Here is a 12035-nt window from a genome sequence, read left to right as displayed (position 1 = left end):
GAAACACCATAGTATTTTTTTCATCTCCCCAAATATTTTTCATAGTGTGGACTTTTTAATAAATTGTGCAGAACTTCTGAGTGTCATTCAAAGAATGTTTTTTTCTTGAGGGTCTTTGGAAATATTCTCATTCACTTAGATGGTATACTCAAACCCTTCAGTGTTTCATCTTTTATAAAGGGGGAGTTCACCTCAGTACAAGTTACTTTGAATTTTCTGCTCATTTTAGACATTTAAGCAGGGACATTATAAGTAACATTGCTAAGTGTTTTTATTTGAAAACAGCTTTAAAAACATTAAAGTTTTTGATGGTTCTGTTCCCAGTATGTAAACTAACATAAGTATAATGTGTGTTCAGAAGGCAAAGCAATTTGCTTTTTATTCATATTTAAGTGGAAATTATTATTACAGTGGTAGCAATCAAAATAGCGTTTTAGAGGTGTGTAGAAAAGTAAATGAGTTAAATGTACTTAATTCTAAACTTAGTTCATTCTGCCTTTCATAAGCCTTTGCTTGTCTAGTTGGAAATCTCTAACTAGTGCTATTGTAGGAAAGCATACAAATTTACACGCTTTTTAAAATGTGATGTCTGTAAATGAGGCCATATCTCAGCCTCACAGATAGGCTTCACCATCAGCTCTTCCTGCTTCCCTTTGTGGAGATTGGAGTGGCAGGGAAGTCACCCAAACATATCTTTGAGAAAGGAACAAACTCCTAAATTCCAAGTGTAGTCTCTGTCTCTGAGTCTAAGTGGTATTATAAGCAATATCTGCATTTAAATTGTATTTTGGCCACCCAATGCCATTGCATTTCTGTTTATGCTGTAGAAGTCTGTATCCATCAAAGTCATATTTTTCAAGGTTTTGCTCTGTGCATTTAAATCTTCAGTGAATTTACAGTAGAGCTGGGAAGAAATATTTTTGCTGTTTTACAATGCCATAAGGTTTTCTGGGGTTTTTGATGTTTTTCTGTAAGGTCACTACTCTAATTCAGTGGTAGCTTTAATTCTAAGTAGGATGGGTCACAGTATAGTTCTGGTTTCCAGACTGTCAAAATTCAAGACTGTTTCAAGTTTATTGCTCAAACAATGTAAACATCTTAGTTTTGTGTGGCAATTTATCTGTACTAATTGACCAGATACTTATTTGACTGCATTTATTAGAACACTAAAATACCAAGTAAGAAATGTCACACTTCATTCTTAGTACTTCTTTATATACAAAATAAGAGGTAAACTTTTCCTGTGATGGATATAAGCGCTTATTAACAATGCTGAAATACTGTAATTGTAACTCTTGAAAGTTAAATGATGCAGACTTGCATCACTGAAATGTCAAGGTATATTCATTTTAATATATTATTTCCAGTATCTAGTTTGAGGTCTGTTTGTCTTTTTTCCTGGACAGGTCTTTGCCTTGAGAAAAGAGTGTTTTATAAACTCATTTCTGGACTTCATGCTAGCATCAACTTGCATCTGTGTGCAAATTATCTTCTTGAAGGTAATTTAAGCCTAGGTAAAATTGCTGAATGGAATTCCACAATATCTGTAACGTTTTTTTTTTTTTTTCTGAAAATTGTTGGTGTATGCTTAGTTGCTTTCTTTTTTAAAATATGTATGTTTTACTCCCCCTGCCCTTTTTTTTCCTCTCTGTAGAAACCTGGGGGAAGCCTCGCTGGGGACCGAATGTGAAAGAGTTCACTCGCCGCTTTGACCCCATTGAAACAAAAGGAGAAGGACCAAGGAGGCTCAAAAATCTGTATTTCTTATATTTGATAGAGCTGCGTGCTTTGTCAAAGGTTGCGCCGTACTTTGAACGTTCAGTTGTTGACCTTTACACTGGAAATGGCCATGAGGATGCTGAATCTAAAGCTCTCTTACTAGATATCTTCAGGGATACAAAGTAAGGCATAGGATTTTTTTTTTTCTCTATAGTTTGAAATTCTCAGTTATATTCACAAGTGAGAATAGATGACTTCTTGATGGGATAGGACAAGGAGGAGAGTGGAATGAAGAAATAAAATTAAGTAATGGGAAAGAACAAGAGGAATTTGTACATTTGATGGGAACAGGTGAATATTTTTTGAGGTTTGAATATACCAATCTTTAAAAAACAAAAAACCACAAAAAAACAAAACAAAAACCCCACACAACACCCTGGGCTCCCTATTTGTTGCTTTTTCTGATTCTTCGGTATAAGATGCACATGATTTATTTTGAAAAGGAAAATAGTACATGTAGTCTTGTAATGATCCAGTGAGTAGTCCAGCTTTTATCATAGACTTAACCTGTGGGGTTTTAGCCATCCCTTCTTCCTTCTGCTTACTCTGTAAGGTTCTTTAGTCCAGTTCCTTTGCTCACCTTCTCGCTAATTTTTGTGATTGGTAATGTGCTATGTGGCTTTATTGCTGTCCCTAATCATAATCTTGCTAGGTATTTGAGATGTGGTCAGGCAAAGATCAACTGGAAGGCAAACATTAAGATGATTTCGGTGTGTATTAGAAAGAAATCATGATCAGTGGAAATGGAGTGAAGAAAATTCTCAACAAAACTAAATAGCAGATTTCAAGTTATAGTGATTGAATAGTAAAACTGATACCATTCAGTAATTTTTTTAAGAGCTATTCTGCAAAGACTAGGAACTCTGGAAAGTATTTTACACTGATGGCATCAGCTGCTCACCAAGCTGGATGGAACACTGTAGTTTAGGCCAGTGTTTGGCTTTTTTTGCATTTTGTCTTTATTAGGTCCTTCCATATGCACTTTGATGAAAAGTCCATGTTTGCTGGAGATAAAAAAGGAGCCAAGTCATTAAAGGTAAAGCTAGTTTTCTGAATGACATCCAAAATATCAATTTTTGAATTAAGTTGTGTTATTTTAGAAAGCCTCTTTACCTACCAGAAGCATACTGCTGAGAGTAGAAGAGGCAGGGATAAAAACTTACAGAATTGTATCTGAGGCCTCTCAATCTACTTTGTAGTAAATAAATGCAAGGTGTTGTCCTGAGCCAAGCGGACTGAAATCTCTGGTTTAGTGTCTTGGGTCTGCCATCAGGACTGTGGTGAGGCAAATGAGCTGAATTTGTATTACCAGTAGATGCAATGGTGTTTTTTAAATAATCTGTTTCTCATAAGCGTCTGGAAAAAAAAAAAGTGATGTTTGCTTAAAAAAGATGCCTTATTATATGGCATTAGATTATACTATATAATATTATACTATATATTATACTTAACATTAGAAGAGCATAGTTCCTAGACATGGGAACCTAATGTGAATGCTGTTACTACCTAGCAACTTCCGGTGTTAACATGCTGGTGTTCAGATTGGTATGCACTACAATTCCACAGTTGGAGTGTGGCTCAGTAATAAAGGTCTGGTTTAATACTTATTAACCCTTTTAATACTTACTTCAGTAGTAGTATGGAATTTCATCAGCATTAGAAAGAATGCTATTAGAAAGGTGCCAGTAGTTTATCAGCCCAGCTAGTGTTTTTCTGACCTTAAAATTTAATTGAGATAGTATTAATTAGTTCTGTGCTGTGCTTGCTTCCACTCTGACTGAAGCTACAAAGCAATAATCTACCCATAGCTTTGGACAGGAAATGTCTTTTGTGAATTGTAACTTGTTTGCTGGTTTGTCAAAAGGATAGGTTGGTTCAAAAGGCAGTTGAATAATGGAAGAAAAATTGGGCAGGGACACAGATACAGTACTTATAGCTCAGAAAATTTTGAGCAAGTTGCTAGAAACTCAGTGTACAGAATCCAAGCGTTACCCTGCATGTCCTGTATTTTGGTTTTTTTTCCAAGGAATTAACTATCAGCAGTGGCTTGGAAACAAGATTCTGGGTTTACATGGACCTTTGTTATGGCCGGGCCGCATATGGTAGTGATTTTGTTCAGTTTTAGTAATAGAGAATTGATATTCTAGTGGTACTAAATTAGTTAACCTTCTGTTTTTGTAAAGCTAAGAGGTACTTTATGTTTTTTATTTTGTTTTTAACTGATAGGAAGAATTCAGATTGCATTTCAAGAACATATCCCGCATAATGGATTGTGTTGGATGTGACAAATGCAGGCTGTGGGGCAAACTGCAGGTATAGTTTATTTTATGTGTGTGTGCATGGGGGGAGGGGAAGGTTAGAAGATAAGCATCTGTTTTATTTTGTCAGGATGCCTCTGACCTTAGTATTCAGACTTTCTGCACATGGTTGGTCTTTGATATCCTTACCTGTATATTAAAAATAGACATATGTTTAGTTCACTGTTAAACAATTTTTTAAAAAAGTTGTTTAAAAAATGTTTATTTTGTTTAGTCAACAGCTGTTTAGATTACTAAAAGGTATAGTTTGTATTCTCTGAAAAAAATGTATTTAAAGCAGATGCTTCACAGAAAAGTCTTACTGGCAGTCAATATCTTATTTGTATTCAGTATTCAAGATGAGCCTTGTGGAATCACTTGTGGGAAGCCTTCCTGGAAATACAGCACTTGCTTAATTGTTAGAAATTCAGCGTGAGATTTAACTCCACAAATTGAGGCATAAGAAAAAGAAGTAATTCAGATTTTCACAATTTATGCAGAAGGCAGCAAATGAATGCAAAGGTGCACAGTAAAGGTGAAAGTTGAAAAGCAGAATTTGAGTTACTGGACATGGTTTTTTTGGTGGTTTTTTTTTTTTTTTTTAGAACAAGATTTTAAACCTCAAGACTAATGTTAAGTCCAAATTGAGAATAGTTGTTACTTTGGGGTGCCTACTGTACTATACTGCTGTATAGCATTAAGTTTATCAGAGTTCACTTTTCAAAGAAATTTATAACATTGAAAATTTGGTGGTCTCTGAATTTCCGGAGTGCTGCCTACCCCTGTCCTAGTTAATGCTTCTGATCTACTATGTCTTTTTCCTTCTCACACAAAATGAAATAGGGCCAGATTTCCTGACCTGTAAAATTCTCTTGCAGCCAGCCTCAACCACTTTTTGTCAAAATCCAGTGGTTGTTTCTGTAGCCCGATTAAAAGGGGAAATAAGTATAGCTTCTTCTGTTCTACTTCTGTATAGAAAATAAGGGTTGAAACTGAAACGGCAATGTCTGCCACTGGGACTGCAGGTGGAAAAAGCAGAAGCGTTGTGAAACCTTACAATAAAACCTAGTTTGACTTGGAAGGGGGAGGGGAGAAGAAGAGGGGAGATCTGACCCAACAGCTCCTGCAGCAGTAGGGCACCTATAAGGTAAGGGGCAGGAGGGAGCTGGAAGTGTTGTAACAGGCATATTTTCATATGCGTCTGCTGTGGCTGAGAAGAAAAGAGATGGGAAGTGAAGGGGTGATCTTATTGATGTTAAAACATTGGACTATTCTTGTAGACTCAAGGCTTAGGAACTGCTCTGAAGATCTTGTTTTCTGAGAAAGAAATACAGAGCCTTCCTGAGAATAGCCCATCAAAAGGTTTTCAACTTACACGTCAAGAAATAGTTGCTCTTGTAAATGCCTTTGGAAGGTAAGTTTTTATCATTTGTATAGTAGAAAAACAGTAGAACTTCAGTGTCAACACTCAAGGTCTGTGGAAAGACGGTATTGTACATGTGGCTTTAGCTTTTAAAGGCTGAATTATTATTAGCGATATTGATAAACTTAATGCCATCAAACCGAGTATGTGGAGTGTTGATTATTAGCCTTGGTCATCATTGTGTGTTGGGATCCAATTAATCTCTTTATCTCAAATCTTATAAATTCCATCTTGTGAAAGCTGGGTTTAAGTCTCAAATAGTCTTAAGCATTAGACTTTGGGTATGTCTCCTCAGTTTTGGACACTGAGTAGAGCTGTTCTACATTTTTTTAATTTCTGTTTTAAATGTGTGTACGTCAAAAGTAGTGAAAGGGAAGAAAAATACTTGGAGATTTTTTAACGCTGCCATTTAGCCCTTAGGCTTTTGTATTTTTGTGTATGATGTGATTATTTTCGTTAAAACTTTCATTTTGTTTGATTTTTTTGAAAACAGCAAAAACTCACCCCATTCAAGTGATGAAATAAAACATTTCAAGAGCTTTAAAAGATGTGTAGAACTTGCTTTGTTCATCATGCTAGTTCTTCAGACCTTGACTGTAACAATCTGGTCCTGTTTAAAAGAATGTAATTAATGTTTGTTACTGGTTAGAGATCTTTATAGATGTTTAATGAAGTTGGGAAAATTTAAAATATATCCAAACTCTAATCCCTATAATATAGTATGTAAATATAATGGAGAGTCAGATAGTAGATCTTTGGAGGGAAAGTAGTATCTTAGTTAATCTTTGGAACAGAATTGTGTTCAAAAAAACAAAACAAAAAGCCCCCATGGAAGATGATGATTTGCACTTCTCTTTTGCAGTTGACTTACTAACACTTAGGGGGTTTTTGTTTTACAGGCTTTCCACAAGTATAAGGGAGTTGCAGAATTTTAAAGTTTTATTACAACAAACTAGGTAATGAAGGCCTTTGCACAACCCATTAGTGAAGACCATTTACATGACTGCATTGAGCAGAAGGAACTGATCCTTACAGGACTCACATGAACTGATAAAAAGTAAAATCAAATATCAACTTGAATATTTATGTTTAAACTAGGAATGGTTATTAATTAGAAAAGATATTTATGAATGAAATATATAGTTTTTAAATGTGTAAATTATGCTGATCTGTTTATTTTTTAAGTTCTCTGCTCACAGTTCCGTTGTACTGAAACGTCATAAATTTTCTTTATTTTCTTGTCTTTCTGAGACACTTGTTTTATATGAAAATTTATGTACCTCCACCCTGACTTGGCCTGAGAGAGGTGGTTCACCTCTCACCCCCCCCCCCATTACTGACTTTCAGTATATTCTGAGGATTGGGTATGCTGATTCTGACTGCGTAAAAGAAAAAAAAAAAAAGGAAACAAGGCTCTTGTTGAGTTCTGACTTCTTACTGTAATGATGAAACTTACTTAAAAATAGGAAATTTACTGAGCAGAAAATTTTATTTCATACTGAGCTCCTTTGGATCATGCTGATATCGACATTTTTTTCCCTTGTGTGCTCCTTTTCAGAATTTCCTTTTTTCTTTAAAATAACTACCTTGTCTTTGATGCAGCACAGTTGGAAGTGACTTTTCTGCAGCCCCTTGGCTACCTGCATTTGCTGGGGGTAAGGGCGGGGGAGACAATGGAGTGCTGCTAGCTGAAAAGCCTCAGGCAATCAAATTCGCATCTATCCCATTTTATTTTCTAGATTGTAGTGACAAGTTCAGTTTCCAGAAATTGTCTTTTTAATGTCTAAAATGTTAAAATAGCACACATCAGTCTTTGAGCCGTGGAAATAGATTTGCTCTGTATGGGTTATGTTTTAGTGCTATGTTAAAAGTGCGTGCTTGTTTTTGTAGCCACTTTTTAAAAAAGATGCTTTTTAAAATTCATAATCACACTGACATTTAATACCACATACTCTATCTATGCAATCCCTAACTGTATCTTCTTTAAAAGGATATTCAGCATAATAAAACGGGTATATTAGTAACATAACTTTCATAAAATAAGAAATTATTCGTGTATCATTGTCCACAAATGTCAATGATAACTTACCATTGTCCAAAACAGAATTCAGAAACAGCACTACTGATTAGTAGCAACCAAATATTGGTTTAAATTTAAAATGAAGTAATAATTTTTTTTAAACCAGCATGTTTCAAAGTGAAGTTAGGAGTTATGAATGTAGGAAGTGCTGGTACAGTGTAGATATATCTCATTTTTAAAAATAAGTCTTCACAAAATAAAGTGCTCTTAAACATCTTTCACCCTACCAGATATTTAGTGACCTGTTTATATAATTGATTGTAACTGTATTGGCTTCCATAACGTGGTCCTTTACAGCTGAGATTTTCTGAAAGCTGGAATACACTCTATGTCCTTTGTTTCCAGGCTAGCCTCAAATTTCTGCCTGACTGGAAAGGAGAGACTATCCTGCTGACACTTGCTATTATAACAAATACTGTTTCTCAAAAAATTAAACCCTCTTGAGTCAAACTGGGATAAGCTAAATGAGAGAAAGGAAAAAAAAAAAAAAGAGAGAGAGAAAAAACCCCACAAACCACCCCCACAAAGTTTTGATGACAGTTGGACAAATTAGCAATGAACTGGTATCCGGTTGTAAGTTCCTGTTGAAGCCAGTAGATAATTTAATGTGGTGTTAGAGAAAGCTGATGCCAGCCTGGGACGTTATGTTCTTACCCAGCAGCCTCTCTTGCCTGTGAGCACCCATGTCTGAGCAAGTCACCACAGGCCTCCTTTTTCTAGTTAATGGAGAAGGGCAGGTGATTTCTAGGTGGATTCATCTGACCTATTCAGAGCTTTGTATGATCCACTCTAGGAGGCAGTGATTTGCACCCTAGAGTTTATTTTTCCTCATTAAATGGAAGTAGGAATCTAGGTAACTAGCTCAGATGTGAATAGCTGTGTTTGGTAAATGAGTTACACCCTGAGTATCTAACTCTCCTGAGTAATTGTGTGTGTTGAAAGTGTGTGTTTTTCAGTTGGCCATTAATTCCTTGCCTTTTGGATTGACCTGCAAGGGCTAGAACCTGTAGGATCACTTGTTTGAGGAATACTGTATAGCTGGGATTTATCTGTATTATTATATATTATAGTGCCTAAAGCTTTAGGCAGGATTTTCTAATTGAAAATAAACTGTGTTGTCTGTGCTGCCCCAGGAAGGACCCGAGTCTCAGAATTGGTTCTTCCCTTTTTCCCCTTGCTTTATGGGGAAAGTGAATTGCTTCCAACCTTCTTCTGGGGATGCAACTTGTTATTTTTCTTTTTTTCCACCTGTGCCTGGCTAAAATCTACGGACACTAAAGCAGCATCACGTACTAGCATCATGCACTTGCTCATGGGACAGGTGAGAGATTCAGGCACGCAGATCCTGGACACCTGCTCCTTGCAACCCTCATTGGCACAGCGCAGGCAAGGTTAATACCGTTGGGTAAGGACTTAGAGATGGGAAGCTTTTCTTCTTTTCCTTTGTGTCATGAAAACACAGGAATGCAAGTGAACAGCAAATTCTGTGTACGGGGAAGTTCTTTTGCATTTGAAGGTACATCTCACTTGGTGATCGAATATGGAAGGCATTTCACTTCACTGCCATTGTAGAAATAGGACATAAGATTTTTCCTGTTACAAATCTAGTTGAAACAATTTTCCTGTCACCATCTTTTTTACTGTATTTGATGTACATTCTGTGACTATGCTGCCTATGAAGTTTTGCCATGTGAGTCGGATGACTTAGTTCTTTATATGTGAAATTAAATTTTAGAAATGTACAGATCCGTTTTTATACTAAAGAATAAGGTTAGTGACACTGTCCATGACCTGTAAACTATTTTAAATTCCAGCTCCCTGTTGGAGATCAGCTTGTCAACACTGTCTGCCATTCATTTCAGAGTAAAAGTACATTGCCGTGTACAAATGACACAATGATTGTAATCCCAGAGGTAGTGAGACGACAAAGACAAAAATGTTTCATTTTTCCCAAGTCATGAAGACTCAGGTGAAGTGGTGAAAAAGACTTGGTGCAAACTGCATAGGTAAAATGTAGGGCACTGTTGCTGAACAACTTGCTCTTCAGTGCCTGAGGAGGAAGGTGAGAATACAGATTTAAAACAGTAGAATATAGAGACTTGTGTAAGCTGGAATAACAAAAGTGTTTTCCTACTTCAGCTGATGATTTGTGCTGTATGTCATTGTATGTGCATGGAATACACTGTGCCACACTTTCTTGAGTTGTGTTTTGATGGTTGGGTTGCCTTTATCTGACCTTGCTTTGTGCTTTTCTGGGAAATGACCTGTAATATGTTGTAAATAATCTAGATGCTTATGTTTATAAAGCAGCTATCAGCAAATCATCACTTTACAATTCCTCCATATAGCTAGCCTATTAAAATGTAATATTTATTAAAATCAAAATCAATGTTGGAACTGCTTATTGAGACCTAAACACTTCTGAATCTTTGCTATGTTTGAATCTATAAAATGCAAATTAAAGTATTTTCTGCTACAACTTCTTTTTGTGGATGTAATTTTTGGGTTTTCATTTGAAAATTTTTTTACTTTTCATTTCATTTACCTTTCAACTACACTTGGTAGAAATTATATAACTTACATTATTTACATGTCAGTCATTTGAGCTCAAGATGATGAGCAGGCTTTCATTCTCACTTTAATTCTGTTCAAAAGATGAACGTAACCTGTGTATCGCTTGCTGTTTACAGTGCATTGTAGCATGTCAGCACATCAGAAATGCATGCGGCAGAATTACAGTCTGTTTCTGTATGAATATGGCCAAATTTAGCCACTGTTTTAAGTCTTTTTGCCTCTTAAAACAATTGGACTTATTTTGAAATGAAGTTTGGTCCATTCTGTCCCTTTCTCAGAATAGCTTATAAAATCAATTTTGTAAATATTTTTTCTGGTTGGTTTACCCAGTGGGGCTCTTCATGTGAAATTATTCCCCCTAAAGGGTTGCTGCAGCTTTGTTTCATTCCACGTATGTATTTTTAACAAATTATCTTACTAAAACTTTGATACACATATTTCATCCTCAGTTTAGGTGGGTATCATCAGTTTAGGTGGGTATCATCACAGGTGATGATAATTAGTGATTTAATTTAAATTTAAGATCTTCCCTTTCACATTGTTGTTTAAATCTCCTGTGTTTGAGAGTATTTAATTCATGGTTGGATACAGTCACTTGTAATTCCACTTTTTTTGCATGCATACTGCGGCATAGGGGTTAAGCTTGTTTTAAGTGCAGAATTCTCATAATTAAATTTTTGCTGTGCAGCTCTATCTGCTGTGAAGAAAAGGTAATTCCTGCAGCCTTTTTTGCAGTAGGTCTTCAGGCAGTTTTGTACAAACACGATTGTAGAACTCTAAACAGTTTAATAAAATTCCTGTTCTCCCAACCCTGTGGCACCTTTTTTAATCTCTGGCTGATAGTTTAATTGGCTTTTTTTCTTCAATGAACATTCAGGAAGAAGTGAAGAAACTAATGGAAGCTCTGGAGGGCAAACAATTGGCAGGGTGCTTTTGCCAGAGGCAAGGCTCGTGCTTTGATTTTACCACAAAGGCCCCACAATCAAAGACCTTGTGGAAGACTTGGCATATGAGTGTGGCACTACTATGCCTTCTGCTTCCAAGCAGACCTGATCAGATCTACTCCCCATCCCTTCTTTTTTTCCTGTATATCCTCTGTGAAATGTGTACGAGAATTCTCTCCTTCCTGTACTTCCTGAAGTTGAATATGAGGAAAACATCCAGCCTCTGGGGATGCTGTAGTACACCTCAAAATGAACTACCTTTATAGAAGTAAAAATTACTCTAAGAAATATGTTTTTCTCCTAGGGAAATGTGGATTGAATTACAGTATTTGTTTCATGTGGGGAGGGAGAAAGAGATGCTGGGGTGGGGCAGAGTTCTTCACAGTAGAGCATACCAGTCAGTACTGGGCACAATAAAAAGACCTGAAGTAGAGTTAGGGCTCCTGCTCGCCTTAGATTAGTATTAATTATTTTTAGGCTTACTCTGTGCAAATGTCACATATTAGAATGGTATTTATCCACCACTTTCACCTCAAACCACCAAATTTATCCCTGAACATACAAGGCTGAAGCACAGCCTTGCTGACCTTCTGCTAGTTATACAGGATCTATCCTCTAGGTCCACTTGAGGTTTTTCTGCTTTACGTATTCCTGGTTCTTCCTAGGTTTTTATTGAATAAATAAGTAAGCACTGTTGTATCTATCCATCTCCCTGGCTAGGTATTTGACTTACTCTTTTACATAATACACCTAGAACTGATTGACAGAGATGATCATATAACTTTTTTCAAACTCACAAATTTTCAGCCTGTTTTGCAGTTCACAATGCTCCAGCCAGAGCAGATGCCCATCTCTACCGTTCTGAGACCTAGAGCTGTTCTGTCCCTAGAGCTGCTGAGAAGGTACAATTTTCCCGTTTTCTCAGAAGAAGGAATGCA

At 36.4% G+C, this 12035-nt stretch overlaps 1 protein-coding gene across 6 annotated transcripts in view; it reads left to right on the top strand.

Moving 5' to 3' along the window:
• Positions 1–10047, top strand: part of ERO1B (endoplasmic reticulum oxidoreductase 1 beta) — a 32533-nt gene extending 22486 nt beyond the window's left edge. For 3 of the 6 annotated variants that reach the window (XM_072856415.1, XM_072856413.1, XM_072856412.1), the window contains 6 exons: positions 1407–1499; positions 1655–1901; positions 2746–2815; positions 4006–4092; positions 5357–5490; positions 9394–10047. In XM_072856415.1, the coding sequence (XP_072712516.1) occupies positions 1407–1499; positions 1655–1901; positions 2746–2815; positions 4006–4092; positions 5357–5490; positions 9394–9478 (716 nt within the window). In that variant the 3' untranslated portion in view covers positions 9479–10047. Of the gene's footprint in view, positions 1–1406; positions 1500–1654; positions 1902–2745; positions 2816–4005; positions 4093–5356; positions 5491–6398 lie in introns of all 6 variants that reach the window. The other 3 variants (XM_072856416.1, XM_072856414.1, XR_012041591.1) reach the window with 2 other exon arrangements.
• Positions 10048–12035: the final 1988 nt, after the last annotated feature.

This window comes from Ciconia boyciana, chromosome 3 (genome assembly GCF_034638445.1).
Source record: "Ciconia boyciana chromosome 3, ASM3463844v1, whole genome shotgun sequence".
Classification (NCBI taxonomy): Eukaryota; Metazoa; Chordata; class Aves; order Ciconiiformes; family Ciconiidae; genus Ciconia; species Ciconia boyciana.
This window is presented reverse-complemented; position numbering and strand designations above follow the sequence as displayed.